The sequence below is a fragment of the Mustela nivalis genome (assembly GCF_964662115.1).
Source record: "Mustela nivalis genome assembly, chromosome: 2".
In the NCBI taxonomy this organism is placed as follows: domain Eukaryota; kingdom Metazoa; phylum Chordata; class Mammalia; order Carnivora; family Mustelidae; genus Mustela; species Mustela nivalis.
In genome coordinates, this window is record NC_139021.1 from 138,227,694 (window position 1) to 138,244,783 (window position 17,090).

General features: G+C 49.3%; 1 protein-coding gene across 11 annotated transcripts in view; it reads right to left on the reverse strand.

Annotated features, from left to right (window-relative positions):
- Window positions 1-16,403, reverse strand: part of KCNMA1 (potassium calcium-activated channel subfamily M alpha 1) — a 722,449-nt gene extending 706,046 nt beyond the window's left edge. For 10 of the 11 annotated variants that reach the window (XM_082719524.1, XM_082719523.1, XM_082719521.1 and 7 more), the window contains exon 1: window positions 15,857-16,403. In XM_082719524.1, coding sequence (XP_082575650.1) covers window positions 15,857-16,237 — 381 coding nt within the window. In that variant the 5' untranslated portion in view covers window positions 16,238-16,403. The remainder of the gene's footprint in view (window positions 1-15,856) is intronic. The other variant, XM_082719517.1, reaches the window with a different exon arrangement.
- Between the last annotated feature and the right edge of the window lie 687 nt (window positions 16,404-17,090).

Genomic DNA, 17,090 nt, shown 5'->3' on the forward strand with positions numbered 1-17,090 from the left:
AGTGGTGCCCCCAGGAAGCAGGTAGTGTGGGTACTGGCATTGCCCAGGAGGAAACAATGCCTTATACAAGTCTATTTCCCTGGGAGAAGGACAGCCATGCTAATAAAGACTCATAGACTGACCACTTCGTCTCCTGCTTCCAGATATTCCATGCATGGGCTCTGGCAGACGCAAGGCCACAATACCCAACGGTCTAGAAAGAAATCCATATTGTGATACAATAATGTATTTCCAGGCTGTGGAGGTGGAGAGTGGCAATGAATCGATCTTTCAAAGGCAAGGGAAGATTCATAACCACTGCATGAGTTAGCACTACCTTCTTTTGAGTGCACAGATTAAATTCTCTGCCCTACCGACATCTGAAATGTGCTTTATTTATAACAGACTGGGGAATTCAGATATAGTTATATGCTTTTCATAGAATTCCCATTCTTTTAATAACACAGTTTCAGAGTTTCAAATATGAACAAATAGCATGTGGGAATAATAATGCATCATGCCACATCAGGACGCTTACATTTACAGTTTAACGACAAGGCTTTGCCCGTGGGTGTCAAACTTTTCCACTCTTCATGCTCTCCTGCAGAGGCATGCACAAATACACACATACCATACACCCCTCAAGATTTTAAAAATACACTTGAATTCAGCACCCTACTCCTAATATCTCCTGTGCATGTGTTAATATCAAAAACAGTGGTTGTGGGGTGTCTGGGTGGCTCAGTAGGTTAAGTGGCTGCCTTCAGCTCCTGTCATGATCCCAGGGTTCTGGGATTGGGCCCCACGTCAGGCTCCTTGCTCAGCGGGGAGCCTGCTTCTCCCCTGCTCACCATTCCCCTTGCTTGTGCTTGCTCTCTGCCTCTCTCTCTCACTCACTCTGTCAAATAAATAAATAAAATCTTAAAAAAGAAAATAGTGGTTGTATTCAAAACTTCAAGGAAGACTGATACTTGGAAACATGCCCCATATTTATTCTGCACCTCCAAATACCCCCCAAAAGAGAGACATGGCACATGTGCCATAGTTCCTAAAGTCTATGTATTATCTGATATGAATCTCAGAGAAGCCCTAGAGTTGTGCAGCAAGCAACCTATACAACTGCACACAGCATACCTGCCAATCAGGTAGAGAAAAGGTGATGATCTCATGTTCCAGCAAGAAAGAACAAGATTTAGAGAGATTAAAAGGACTAGATAACCTCTAAGGTTCATTTCTATCCTCACAGTATATAATTCTCTGAATTTGTCTAAGGGATCTCAGACCTCATTTAGGGACAATGCAGGAATCTCCCCACACCAGCTCTTCTTTTCAGTACTATCTATGCCCTCATGTTTTCCCTACTCTGGCATGGATGAGCTTGCAGGTATACAGGGCAAGGGGGAGACATACAGGCTCCAGTGCCTGCCTGCCTGAACTCAAACCTGACTCCACCCCTCACACCTGTGACCCTGGGCAAGTTACTCAATCTCTCCATGCCTCAGTTTTCTAATCTGTAAAGTGATGGTAGTGCCACCACCTATTTTGTTGGATTTTATGAGGATTAAGTAAGATAATGCAAAGAGCCTAGATATCACCAGACACATAGTAAGCACCCAAAGTCTGTTATCCAAAAATTCATCTAGATATATAGATATATTCTATGTGCCTCAGTGTTCTGATCTATAAAATGGGAATTATAAACATGGTTACTCCATAGGACTATTTTGAAGCTTAGCTAAAATAAACATAAGGAGCTTAAAACAGTGATGCATAGTAAGTACTCGAAAAAAAAGTTTATTAATTTTCTTCCCTAAAAAGTCCGTTACTCCAGTTCACATGGACTTAACCAAAACAAAAGCACCAATAAGGATAGGGAACCATGCCATGTCTGCGGAGGAGGAGCACATGGCCAAGAAAGGCTGTCTGAGAGCGGACTGCTGTTTGCTACAACAGGTGACAGACAGGATGTATTCAAGATTAGAGGTCTTTGCTTTAAATTGGTTCTTCCGGAAGTCAGGAAGTACAGTACGGAGGAGTGTAGGTGAAGAGGTGCCCGAGAGGTGGGGAGACAAGCAGGGAACCGCTCGCTCGCAGGTTTCTCTTTTCACCATTAGAATCCTTTGAAAGCCCTGCCTTGCATTTAAATAGCACCATCCCCTAGAGATGGCTGTTTCAGCTTCATTACAGTCTGTGTTCATAGAGTACAAATAGAAACCTTTGTGATTTTATTAGTTTCCATGCAACTCAGAAGAGATTTGCATGATAACATTTCAGCTCCTGACTTAAAGAAGGGAGCAATTAAAAATATAGCGCTGGCACTGCCTGTCACCAGAAAATGAAAAGGTACCCAGAATTGTAGAAATCTCTGTCATATCTGGTTCGTGGCTATAAATCAACCATTCAGTACAGCAGATACAATAACTACCCTCTCAATTTTCAGTTTCGTTTTGTAAGAAATACTCACAGGATGTCCGTACCCTCTGATATGAGCGTAACGACACGACAGAAAAATCTAAAGAAGTTCTTTTGTCCGGGCATCGTCAAGCCCTACACACATTGCCAGTTCACTCGGTAATACCCAAAAGCTATCTGGAACCTTGCAGATCTGTGAAGCGCTGGTGTCATGTGTCTGTGACAAGTTAAAATACAATCCGCGGCCCCCGGTAGCATGATCTTACTGATGTTATGTAACTCAAGACTACTTGGTCCGTTGTCTTGTACTAGCCGCTCACAGTTTGGGGGCGGGGAGATTTCATTTCAGAAGTTATTGAGAGTGTGGGGATCCTCCCTTCAGATACTTGCTCCTTTACCACGGAAGCTCTGATCATCCCATCCTGACTTCTGGAGGCTGGAATGCTCCATGGAACAGAGCCAAGAGGAGCATTCTCACTCCAGGGTTGCCTTCTGGGGCAAGTCAAGGAAAAGCATCAAAGAAGGTTGATTTGCCCAAACTTCTCTTTAATGAGAGGTTTCTTTTTATGCCCAACCTCCACAAAGCCAGCCTATCATAGCACACCAATTACAGTCTGTAATCTAAGTCGTCTTCAGCCTTGCCTCCACACCAAAAAGTATAACTAAAACCCCAACAGTGATGTGGCTCTTTCCTTAGAAGTAATAGCAGTGTCCTAAAATCCTACTTCTGAGATTTTTTTTTTTTAATGACAAGTTTGAGGGTATTCCCAAAAAGGTCTATATCCTTAGATCGTAATTCTTAAATATGCCACCTCGTCAAAGCCAGTACTGATGTCTTGGGGACACATCAGTCCAATTTCACTCTCATGATTTATAATAGAACCAGAGCTGTCCGTCTGCCTTGAATGATTTGCTCTTGGGTTCTTCATCAGGTACAAATTATAATTTTATTTTTTATTTTTTTTTAAGATTTTATTTATTTATTTGACAGAGAGAGAGATCACAAGTAGGTAGAGAGGAAGGCAGGGGAAAGGATAAGCAGGATCCCTGCTGAGCATAGAACCAGATGTGGGGCTCGATCCCAGGACCCTGAGATCATGACCTGAGTCAAAGGCAGAGGCTTAACCCACTGAGACACCCAGGCGCCCCACAAATGATAATTTTAGAATCTGATGGAAGAAGTGGTTATATATTGAGATCACTGAATCAGAGAACATATATAAGAAAACTGAGGCCCAGCGACAATGACTTGCCTAAGACACCAGAGCCACTCACAGGTCAAAAATCAAAACTCCAGCAGCCTTTAACTTCACTCTAAGAATAGACACTGTTGGAGCACCTGGGTGGCTCAGTGGGTTAAACCTCTGCCCTCGGCTCAGGTCATGATCTCAGGGTCCTGGGATCGAGCCCCACATCTGGTTCTCTGCTCAGCAGGGAGCCTGCTTCCCCTTCTCTCTCTGCCTGCTTCTCTGCCTACTTGTGATCTCTCTCCCCTCTGTCAAATAATAAATAAATTCTTAAAAAAAGAAAAAAAGAATAGATACCATTAAACCAAGCTCCAGGGGCAGAAGGAGGGTTATTCTGTCTGTTCTCGGTGTAGACACCATCTAAATCAAAAGAGGTCAGGCTGGGTGCTTCTCATGGGGCTGCCATTTACCAACCCCTAGAGGAAAATTACTAGCTGCCCCAAGGACAAACATGAGCACCACAGTGAAGAATGTGTCTGGGAAGAAAATGTGCCTAAAGATAATGGGAGGTCATCTCCAGGAGGTAGGGTTTGAAGGAATTTTTTTTCCTTTTTTTTTTTTTTTTTTAAATTCTGGTAAAACAGGCATAGCATAGAACTTAACCATCCTAAATGTACATCTAAGTGTACAGTTCAGGAGTATTAAGCACATTCACATTTTTGGGCAGAATGTTTCCATTTTGCCAAACTGAAACTTTGCACCCATTACACAACTCCCCGTTCCCCCCTACCATAGTCCCTTGTAACCACTATTCTACTTCTATCTTTACGAATTTGACTATCTAGGTAATTCATATAAATAGAACCATACAGTATTTGTCCTTTAGTGCCTGGCCCATTTTACTTAGCATAACATCGTCAAGGTTCATCCATGTTGTAGCATGTTTTAGAAATTCCTTTCTTTATACAGCTGAATAATATGCCGCTGTATGTATATAGTACATTTTGTTTTTTCATTCATCTGTCAGTGAACATTTGGGTGGCTTCCACCTTTTGGCTTTTATGAATAATGCTACTATGAACATGGGTGTGCAAATATCTTCTTTTGGATTCGTACCCAGAAGTGGAATTGTTGAATCATATGGTAATCCAATTTTTAATTTTTTTTTTTGAAGGAACCACCAAACTTTTTTCCACAGTGACTGTATCATTTTATATTCCCATCAACAGTGCATAAGGATTCCAAATCCTCACAGCTTAGCCAACACTTGTTATTTTCTGAGTTGGTTTTTTTTAATAGTAGCCATCCCAGTGGGTATGAGGTGTCTTTTTTTCTTTCCTGATGCCTTGCTGTACATTGCTACAATGAATATACAGTCCACTTACAATTAAGGATAAAAGTATAAAACACTGCAGTTAAAGAAATCTTAAAGATGGATTAAAGACCTGAATTTAAGACTCGAAACCACAAAACTGCTAGAAGAAAACACAGGCAATAAGCTTCGTGACATCAGTCTTGGCCATGATGTACTCGATTTGACACTAAAAACAAAGGCAACAAAAGCGAAAATGGACAAGTGGAACTACATCAAACTAAACAAACCTTTGTGCAACAAAGGAAACCACAACAAAATGAAAACGCAACCTGCTGACTGGGAGAAAATCCTTGCAAATCATATATCTGATAAGGGGTTAATATCCAAAATATGTAACAAACATATATAATTCAATAACAAAGGAGAAACAAAAGCAAACAAACTGATATTTAAAAATGGGCAGGAGATTTAAATGGATACTTCTCCAAAGAGGGCATCCAGAAGGCCAACAGATGCTCAACATCACTCATCATCAGGGAGATGCAAACCAAAACTACAATGAGAGGCGCCTGGGGGTGCTCAGTGGGTTTAAGCCTCTGCATTCTGCTCAGGTCATGATCTCAGCATCCTGGGATCAAGCCCCACGTTGTGCTCCCCACTCAGCGGGGAGTCTGCTTCTCCCTCTCCTTCTGCCTGCCACTCCCCCTGCTTGTGCTCTCTCTCTGCCTCTCTATCAAATAAATAAATAAAATCTTTTTTAAAAAAACTACAATGAGCTCTCACCTCACACCAGTTAGAATGGCTATTATCAGAAAGAGAAAGAGAAAAGGGAACCCATGTACACTGTTGGTGAGAATGTAAACTGGTGCAGCCACTCTGGAAAACACTATGGAGATTCCTCAAAAATATTTAAAAATAGAATTACCATATGATACAGCAATTCCATTTAGGGGCATTTATCCAAAGAAACCAAAAACACTAATCAAAAAGATATTTGCACCCCCATGTTCATGACAGCATTATTTACAATAAGCAAGATACAGAAACAACCTAAGTGTCCATTGACAGAGGAATGGATAAAGAAAATGTGATAGATGACAGAAAGATAGACAGACGGACAATGGAGTATTATTCAGCCATAAAAAAGAAATCTTGCCATTTACCATGGATGGTACTGAGGGCATTATGCTAAGTAGTAAAAAATAAGTCAGACAGAAAAAGAGAAATACCATTCGATCTCACTTATATGTGAAATCTCCAAAAGAAAAAAAAAAGGGTCAAAGATAACAGAACAGACTGGTAGTTGCCAAAGCTGGGAATGCAGGGTGTAAGAAATAGGTAAAGAAAGATACAAACTTGCCGTTAGAAAATCAGTAAGTCATGGGGATCTACTGCATAGCAAAGCAACTATTATTAATAATACTATGTTGCATATTCAAAAATTGTTACAAGAATAGATCTTAAAAGACCTCATAGCAAGAAAAAAATTCTGTAACCATATATGGTGACAGATACTAGACTTACTGTCATGATCATTTCACAAGATATAAATATCAAATTATTACATTTGCACCTGAAAGTAATATAGTACTGTATTCCAACTATACCTCAATTTAAAAAAAAAAAAAAAAAGAAATCTTATGAGGAAAATAGGGTTGAACATGAGCTTAAGGAAAGGATGCCATTTTTAAGACTGAAACAAACCACTGACTTCTCTTGTGGGCTAAAGACACCATTCCTACACCCTTTGAGAATCTTACACTGATCAGCTGTGGCTGAAACAATCCAGAGGAGAAATGGCCATAATTCATGGGTAGACAAAACAGTTCCTGGGAGCCCTTTCCTAAAACACTTTATGAAAACACAAAGAAAAAAAAAAAACAATGTATATAAAGCTGTTGTCAGAAAATGTTGGTCATGAAAATCCCCAGCACTTGGATAAACCAAACCTTCCAAACCTTCCCACAAGCCTGAGAGCCCTTTCTCTGAGTTCTCCACTTGAGGATCACTGGATACCCACTTTTTCTCCTTCCAGAGCCATAAAGGGTATAGACTCCAAAGTCACATAAAGGGAAAACAAGTCAGGGCAGCGGGTTCTCCCCAAGAAGGGCAGGGTTCTGCTCCTGAATAACAGGTACAAAAAAAGATCCCCATGGGGCCTGGGACCCCAGTCTCTGAGCCACGGGCCACCCAGGCTCCATACTATCACTTAGCTAGACAATACTTCTCACTGGAAGTGCTAAAATCTTCCAAAAGTGAAATCAGTCCTTCTACTGGTCTTTACATAATGCCTCACTCCTTGGAGGTAAGGTCACTTACTCACTCATTGTCCTGACTTACTCATTAAGACAAAGGTGGAGGAACTGAAAACAAAATCCATCTGATTACATATTTAACCGACCTCTAACTCTCGAAGAGAAGCTCTGTGTTTCGTTGTGTGAGCATCTCCCTCTACCCCTACTCTCCCTTGTCTTCTCCTCGTCAAGGTTCTCTTTTCTTTTCTGGTTTCTTTCTGTTACACAGAATAGGAGAAATGGCGACAATGGTATATGGAAGCCAAGAGAAGAGGTAAGAAGAGTGTGTGGGAGAAACAACACTTAATCTTAAGGAGAAGCTCTACTTAAATGGTGCAAAAAGAGCAGAAAGTCTCCTTCGGGAACAGCCAACACCTAAAAGGCAGAGTTCAACGGAAGCATCTTCACAAAGGATCCACACTCTACATCTGGATTCCAGGAATGGCCCCAGAATCATATCTGCTCCCAGCCAAGCCCAACACTGAACTGTGAAGGGAACTAAACGTTGGAACATAGAGCATGTGTCACCAACAAAAAGGTGACCTGAAGGCTGGGGCACAGCCAAAACCTCCACCCATAGCTTCCAACAAGACCAGACACATTCGGGAGGGCAAATGATCAGAACCAACAGTGAAATGGGCCACTTTCCAAACTTTGGGGAATAGGACAAGGAGAAACGTCACAACCCCTAGTGAAGGACACCAGGAAATCATTAAGAGAAAAAAAAAAAAGTAGCCTGAGAAGGGGAGACGCCCCAGCAATATTGCCGATTTTAACCACCACCCAGCCCTGGGCCTTCTTGGGCTGGATTTAGAACCTGAAATCTATCATCCACCAAGATTTGTTCTGTGTGTCATGGAAACAGACCAGGAAAAAAGAGGGGTTAGTGCCAGGAGAAAGATCTTTCCATTCATTCCAGAGTGGGTTGTCCTCCATGAAGAGCGGCCTCAGAAGATCATGAACAACTCCAACCCCTCTGATGATGGCACACAGGGCTCCCAGCACTGGCACTGGAGAGGAAGTGGCCCTAAATCTCCCTTCCACCTCTATGCCTTCATAATGCCATGTGCTTCTAAGCTAGCGAGATCAAGTCCCTGTCTGCTGTCCACTGATCTGCCAACTTCAGTCTCTGCTCCCAGACTTGGCAGGAGTCACTATGGAAGAAGAGAAGGAAGGAGGTAGGGCCGCAGGAAGGAGAGAAGAGAGGAATACAGGCATTTCAGCTAATTACCTTTGAAAGGTCCAGAGTAAACCAGATCTGGGGCCCTCGGAAAACCAGGTATGGAGGCCCATGAAACAGCAAGGAGAATACAAAGTGAATGAGATGTCTTAAATAATTTCGCATTTAGCCATGTAAAGAAGCATTAGTCATACAGGTAATGCAATCTTACAGGGAGATGAGGATGTTAAGTATATCCATTCTGGACCTAGAGTGTCAACTACATTTCCAAATTGGCAATTAGACAAAGACAATCACCAAAGAACGCCGAAAACAAAGCACATTCCATCTTTCGTTATTCTGAAGCTGCCTTTCCCTCCCCTGCCTGACCCATCCAGCACACGAACACCTGTCCATCAGGAACTAAAGCCTTGCTGGCCACTGGCTGAGAGAGAGACCTGGGTGGTACAAGTAACTGAAACCCAGGAAAGATTCAAACATCATCGTGTCACCAAATCAAGCCCCTCCCTTTCACCCAGGCTTTTTCAGTAGCTTTTAATGAATTACCCAGAAAAAGCAGCAAAATGTATTTGCACCCACTGCACTCCCACCCAGCCCCCAGCTCAGGCAGGGGAGGAAAGGGCCTTCCCAACACAGGGGTGTGCTTGTGTTTATAGGACTCAGTTCCTGCCCTCAACGAGTTTGCAGGCAACTCAGAGACCAAATATCTGCATGCCCCAGGAGAACACAACTGGCTCCTTCCTCTCACCCTGTCACAGAAAATCACAACGGGGTCTTCTTTTTTCCCTGGCACCAGCTCAGTTTTGGGCTCGTAAAAGCAAGATCAACAACCACAATCATAACTGTAACATTAATCTGAGGACCTATTCTGGACATTATGCTAAGCCCGTCTTCATTCTGACTCTGATGATGCTTTTGGCTGAGAGTTTACTCCAGCTTCTCTTTGACAATGGAACGACATGAACAGAACACAAGGAAAAAGTCCCTGACAGTGGGAGCTGCAAAGGACCGTGCTAAGGTGACAAAAGGAGCTCCTTTCCATGTCACCTGCTAGAATCCTTCAGAAGAACAGCTGGAGCGGGGAAGGCACTGGGCTTCCCCTCACCTGCCCTGGTCTCCCCACACTCGGGATCTGTCTTGAGTCCAACCCTTTTAAGTTGAACCCTCCATTTGGGAAGGCCCACCCAGGTCCCTGCGGAAAATCAGGCTTGCAGTTCTGCTGCCCGCTGACTTTAAGCACCCAGAGGGAGCGGCCAGCAGCCGGCTTCCTGGAGCTTCACCACAGTGCGGCCCTGGCAACACCACGAGCCTTTAATTTAGCAAGAAGGTGGTTTGGCTGAGTTGGCCTCCCGGACTTCGGGAAGCCTCACCCCTTACCGTGTAACCGACTGGCGCGAGGGAGAGCCCACACATTGCTGGGCGGGCCACACACAGACCACATTCTGTACGTCCTCAGAACATGGCCCTGGCAGCCACCCCCCACCCCCAGACCAGCAGCGCTTGTGGGTTCCTCGGGAGCAGGCACCCGAACAGTAGCTCTCACAGGAAGGGCCCAGACACAGCACATAATGGCCCAGAGGGGCCTGAGCTCAACCCGGTCTGCATAGCAGGGACCCACTAGCCACCCTCTCCCACCCCTGTCTACAATACCTCAGAATCACAAGCTACATTTTAATGGCTCCGCAGGGGATTCCTATGCATAGTAAGGTGGGAGAAGCCCCAGGACTAGACCAACAAATATTCTCTCTGGCCCTTGGAAGCAGAGATCTGATATCCAACTGAACGAACATTCCTTGAGAATTCTACCCAGAATGCTAGGACATCCTTGCTCTGAGGCTAAGATTCCTTCCCTGTGCGCCCAGGGCCAGGAGTCCCCCCACTCAAGAAGCATTTCAAAAAAAGAGGCACTTTCGGTCTGCTCTCTGCAGGGTCCAGAAAGGTTGTGGAATTTCAAAGGTCCTGCATGAGGCCTGACCTTGTCTGACCCCTGGATTCATGTCCACGAAGGCCAGGATTCCCCGCAGGGCCCGGGAGCTGCAACGTCACTGCATAAGGGCAGTCCTTTCCACCGGAGCCACAGAAGCAGCCCTCCAGGGGCTCCATGGCTCTGAAGGCCCAAAAAGGTGGGGTGGGCTGCTGTGATACACAAGTTGCCATGGCACCGCCACCGTGAGCTAGGACACCCCGGCTGCCCACTTCAAGCAAGGGGTCCTGGCACCGCAGTCCAGGGTCAGCCTATTTCAATGGCACACTTCTCTTGCCCTAGTGAGACAGAGAGAGAGACCCAAAGCAAGCACTTACTCCCCACTACCAGGTACCCAATGAATGTCCCATCCAGGAAGAACAGTAGCAAAGCAAACAGAGGTCCACTTGGTCTTGGCCTTGGAATTCTTTCTGCCCCATGCCAAATGATAGGGCAGCTCTTCCTTTCCTCTGATGCATGCTGGGTTACGTCCCCAGCACATTTGGAAACAGAGTCAGTCCAAGGCTTCAGGGCACCAGTGTCCTCCTAGGAAAGTCTATAGAATAGGGCTGGATAGAGTACCTACCCCACAGGGCTGTACTCTGTGATAACCCCCAATTTGCAGCTGCGGAAACGGAGGCACAAAGCAGCAAAGTCTTTGCCCAAGGTCATAGGCTGACTCTTGGGTGTGCCACAGCGAGCTTGATGGCTGGGCAAGTCAGCTCAGAGGGAGCACAGTTAAGCTCAGCTTAACCAATTTCTCTACCACAGGACTTCTCCGAGCCTGTGATGTGACTCTCCCAGGGGCTGCTCAGGTGTGCCATGACTCGCATGGTTTTTCACAAGGTAAAGGCAAGTACTGCCCTGAACACACTTTGAGAAACCCTGTTCTGAGGAAAGCTGGTGCGGATACAGAGAACCCTGGCCAGGGAATGGTGACATCATCGGACATTATCAGGGAATGGTGATATCATCAGACATCATCAGGGAATGGTGACATCATCAGGGGAACAGGTCTGTGAGCTCCGGACTGGGGTAACAGGGATGGATGTGGTCCCTTAATGGTGTGACATTGGCCAGCCCTGCCCATCTACCAAACAGCTCACATGATCTAGGTCTACCACTCCTAGACCCAGGGGGTAAATATAGTCGACACCAGGCCACTGAGGTCCCCACCATCCAAACAGCCGCCGTCAAAACACAGGAGCCCTCACTGGCTGCCCCGCCCCACCCTGCAGCCTGCAATGGCCGAGAGCCATGAGCCCAAATCTCGGTCTGACCTGAAGTGGTTGTTGGACCCACAGACAGCAGACTTCAGAGTCTAGAGGTTCCTTCTGGGCCAGGAAAAAAGTTCTATGTGCTGCAGTCTATGCGCCCCGGGGCCAAAATCGTTGAAGGAATCGAGGAGAAAACAAACTGACCGCTCCATGGAGCTAGTTACAGGGAGCCTACTCAGTGCCAGGCACGGGCTGGGCACTCTATATCCACGGTTGTTACTCGTCATAAGCATCCTACCAAGGACGCACCATTATGCTCCTTCTACACATGAAGAAATCAAGGCTCCAGATGGCTGCCAGCCAAAGACGCCCTGGTCATAAGTGTGAGATCCCGGATCCGCACTTGGGTCTGACTGCCCAGTCCCTCACAGAGTATGCATTTCCACAGAGAGAGCCAGGAATGGGAAGCAAACACCCTCTGCTCAAGGGAAGGTCAGTGGGAACTCCCCTGTGACTGGGACCAGAGAGCTTCTCCAAGGCCACACTAAGTGATCTGACCAGAGAGAATTAGCTGAAGGTCGTCCAGTTGCCGGCAATCTCCAAGTCGAGGTGAGGCAGCAGGGCCAATCTGGACTCAAGAATTCTGAGGCACTGGAGCTCCAGCCCTGATTGGATACGTTGGATCAGACCCTGGGGAGTTACCAAGCCATAATGGGATCTGATATTTATATTAGTCATGAACCTGACAGAGAAAACGTGTTGTTTTCTCAGACACGGCCATGGAGACGACACCTCAATAATTCATTACATGCACACCGGGCTTGATTAAGCCCAAACTTCTACAGGGAGGACAGCTCAGACTGAGAGCGGGTATAAGCCTAGTTCTGGCCATGTTCAAGTTCCCCAGAGGAAGCCACAGCTCCCTCAGAAAGCTGGCCTCGGTTTCCCCAGACTAATCTGAAGAGAAGCAGACCATGTGCTGGAAGAGGAGAAGGCGGGAATCAAGACGCAGAGGCACTCCAAGGCTGAATTCCTAAAGAATGTGCCAGAAAAACTGAAAAACACATTCTGGGCTAGAAACTTTTCCCATAGTTTCTCAACTCCTTCCAAGCACTGACACTGAATCACAGAGCAGGAAGGGGCATCAGAAGCTGCAGAATTTAATCTCCACATCTGAAACACAAGGAAAAAGAGCCCAGCGATGTTAAATGACTTCTTCAAGGTCACGGCCCTCTCCAGGCTGCCTAGGCTGCTCACTGTTCACTACAGTCTCAAAACGTCACAGCCTCGTGAGCACAGACCTCTGATGAAACCCAACAGAGAAAAACAATAATGTGAAAAAGGACGGCAAAGAACACAGTTCTGGATGATTGTGCCCAAGTTCCCAACAGGGGAATATGTGATTAGTGCTCTCATTCCCCCTCCAAAAAAAGTCCACATACCATTCTTTTCAAAACAGTAAAGTCACTCCCCACTGGAGATTCAGAGGCCAAAGGTGTGAATCAGATGAGAAGCCCCATGAGGCACGCCCATCGTCCTGGCTTCCTTTGATCAAAAAAGATGGTGCTCTCCCAGAGGCCAAACACTTGTGATGTCAGGACACCCTGTGGAGACTGACCTCCCATGGAATTTCAGATGCTAGACACCTGCCCTCCGAGGGACCCCAGCTCCTGGTCAAACCATCTCAGGACTGAATGAGGGTGAGGACGAGCACAGCTGAGGGCCGACAGACTTCTGTGCATAAGCAGTCTCGATTTGCTTGGGAAGCTTAGCTAGCACTAAAATCATTATTCCAAGCTTAGGCCAGATGTATTCTTCTGTACCGCACTTCGACAACTATCAAATACTTGAAAAGTGAAAAGAATGAAGAACAAAAAACCATGATGGCAGTAAAAATACAGCCCTCGGGGGTAGAAAGAAAAGCTCTGAAAAGGCCTAAGTTACTATTAACGAGCTGGCTACGCATGGTTCAAGCGACCAAATCAACGTGCAGTTGTTAAGAGATTCTGGGCGTGTTTTAAAGTGCACGCTAATGGTATTAAAAGTGACCTGACCCCGGTCCTCCACTCGCCTCATAAGCTCCCAACCAACTGCAAGCATCTCTCGTCCCAAGCTGATTTTTTGTAGAAACTTCCAGTTATGTCAAGTCAGCCAGTCTCAGAGCTACAAAGTATAGCCTAGTAGACAGGGATCGCTTTTTCTAATGATCATTGCCAAAAATCTCTTTTCTTGAGACGATTGACACAAGTTATGCTTGGTCATCATTTATGAAAGAGACTCTGTGTGTGAACAGTCCCATCAACATTTCCTCCCCGGGATTGCCATGACATCCATGGACCCCTAGGGTAAAAGGGCATGGAAGCCGTGTTTAAAACCCTACAATCACAAAAACACCGCAACTTATTTTGACTCATTGAAAAAGTCTTCGTTCTGATCGAGAATGCCCAATTCCTTAACGAGGAGGAGGTTTTTAAAAACTGCTCCCAAACCACTCCGTGGTTTTGAACGTTTTAGATGCCCACGACCAGGAGCTATCCTATCCCTCCCCTAAGGCCAGACATGGACTCTCAGTAAAGGAAAAAAGCAAACAACTCCAGGACTGAAGACCGTGAGAGGAGGACATGAGAGAACATGTCTACGAACGAGGAGTTAAGAGGAAGGCTAAGGCAAGAAGCATGGTCTCGGGGTCTCATGGTTCGGAGTCTGCTTAGCCTGTTTGTGTCTCTGGAACGTGGGCGGTTTCCCACCTGGACAAGTAAGGAGAGACCTCTGTGTGGAGGAGGGAACTCCAAAGCTGCCTGGCCAACATCTGGAAGCCTCCGGAGAAGTGGGAGGAGGAGGAAGAGAGAGATGGCTTTTATTTTTCTCCCTTATTTCCAACACACCAGTATTTTCCAAAACACAAATGTGCTGCCACAAAACACAGCTGAGCTCCAGCACCCAGCGCGGTGTATAATTAATGATCAGGAGAGAGAGAGCCTGGGTTCCTCCTTGTCCTTCACCCACAGCCCCTGGCTTCCCTACTTCCCATAGCAACTAAGGAGGCTGCTACAAGTTGCAGAGCCCTGTGGAAGTTTGAGGGGTCCTGGCATTAACTTTACTAGAAGGTGTGCGACCCAGACCTGCCTCTACCTTGAACGGGTCCCCTATTCCCTTTGATCTCCCCTCCCTCCGAAAATGTTGGCGCCGTGAAGTCCCCTTACTCAAACACAATGCAGCTCGGTCCCTCTTTTTTCCAGTTCTTTCTTTTCCATTCTGCAGTTTTCTGTGAAAAACTGCCCCCCGGCCCCTCACCTTCAGCCAGTGCGCGGAGGGGGGTGGGAGGGGAGGACATCTCTAGGGACACGGCGACAGACCAGGCAGTCAGCCTAGCAACCATACTTAAGGTGTAGTGAGCCTCGGTGGTGGTGGGCGTCTCTGCGCCAGGAATAGCTTAAGCCGACATCCAGCCACCTCAAAAGCGCCGGGGAGGAGGCTCCGCGCGAAACCGCGGCCTCGGAGGCTCTCGCGCGGACCTCCTTGCTCCAGCTCCCCGCCGCCGGCGGCATTTCCGGGGACCTAGGGAAGGTGGCGTGGGGGCGAGAATACAGAGGCTGAAGAACTTGGGGCGGGGTATGTTCCACGAGAATATCTAAGGGATGGGGAGGAAGGTGACATCAGATGTGCGACCTCGCCACATTCCTAAAGTGGCAACCTCCGTGGGTTGCCTCCAAAACTGGGATGCAGCTCCCCAACTTTTCCTCGCTGTCCCCGAGGTCCCCACACTTCCTCTGGCCAGGTTCCTCCCCCGGGATTTCCCAGTCCAAAAAATTTTCTCCCCTGCCCTAAGGGTTTCTCCTGCCGACCGACTCCACGAACTCGTCTCCCCAACAGGTTTCTGGAGTGCGGGCCGACGTGCTCCCCCCTCTCCCACCACCAGGAGCCCGGCCGCGGCGGGCGAGGCGGGCGGCACACGCACCGGGTGGCGCCCCCGCGGCCTCGGGCCCCGCGTGCTCCGCTCTCCCTACCCCGCATCCCGGCCCCCGAGCGGCGCACGTTCCCCCCCACCCCCGCCCGGCCCCAACCGCAGCCGCCCGCGACCCCGCCGTAAACAAGGGGACGGGACTGGGCGTCCGCGTCCCGGAGCGCACCGGTCGGGGGCCACTCCTCAGCCCCGGCGCGCCGCCCGCCGCGCCAAGCGGGGCGCGGGGAGAGCGGAGGGAAGGGCAGGCGGCGCGGGGAAGGCAGGCAGGGATGGAGGGCGGCACGGCGCGGTGAGGAGCGAGGAGGTGGGCTGGCGCAGGGGGCGGGCGCCCGGGGCGCGCGTTACCTTCGTCTTGCCCCCGCAGTGGCAGCAAACGGTCCACAGGTACTTGAGCGTCCGCCAGAGCAAGATGATGAAGAGGCCCCCGAAGAAAGTCACCATGGAGGAGGCCAGGAAAGCCCACCACATGCGCTGGCCCCGGCTGTCGCACGGCACCTCCATGGTCACCGGGATGATGAGCGCATCCATCTTGGGCTCGTGGACCGAGGACGAGGAGGAAGAGGAGGAGGAGGAAGAAGAGGAGGAGGAAGAGGAGGAGGAGGAGGAGGACGCGTCTAGGCTGAGATGGTTCGCGTGGATATTGCTACTCATTCTAAGACTGCTGCCTCCGCCGCCGCCGCCGCCGCCGCTGCTGCTGCCGCCGCCGCCGCCGCCACCATTTGCCATAGCTAGCAACGGGCAGCCGGCGCAGGGGCTCGGGGGAGCTCCTCCCGCCGCCAGCGCCACCCCGAACACCCATCAACAGCCATATTGCTGCTACTGCTGCCGCCGCCGCCGCCGCCGCGGAGCGCGGAGAGGGGGCGGGGAGGCGCCTGGGCTCGGGGCGCTGTGCGCGACCTGGCGGGGTGCGCCGAGATATATACGGCGGGCCGCCGCCGCCCGCCCTCCCCCCGGCCGCCCGCCGGGGGGGAGGGGATGGAGCGCGCGGGCAGCTCCCCGCCCCGGCCCGCGCCCCGCTCGCCCGGGGCTACGCCGGCCCCGAGCGCAGAGAGCCAGGGGGCGCCGCGGGCCGCCCGCGCCCGGGGTCTGCGCCGCCCCCGGGCCCGCCCCGGCTCCACGCGCCGGCCCGCCGTGCGCCACGCGAGTGCGCTGCGCTCCGGACCGGGACCCTCCCCGCGCGCAGCCGGCGCCGCTCACCCGCCGCTCCTGGCTTATTAGGCGGCAACTAGTTAATAATGGGTAATCAGCCCCCTCCTCCGGGACGCCCCCGCGTCAGCCAGCCGTGCCCGGCTGCGCTCGGCTCCGGCTCGCCGCCCCTGCACGCGTCGGGCCACGGAAGGTCCGCGGCGTCCGGCTGCCGGGCCGCCCCGGCCGCTAGCCCATGTCCCCCGGGATCCCTGAGCCGCGTCGCCACGCCGCTGAGCCTCCTCGGCCTCCGCTCGTTCTTGCTCCTCGCCTCCTCCGGCTCCTCCTCGTCCCCGTCCTCGCCGCCCGAGCCTCTTCGGCGCGCTCCCCGCAGCCGCCAGCAGCGGCAGCTGCAGCAACTGGAGCGGGCGCGGGCTCAGGCCGCCTGAGGCGA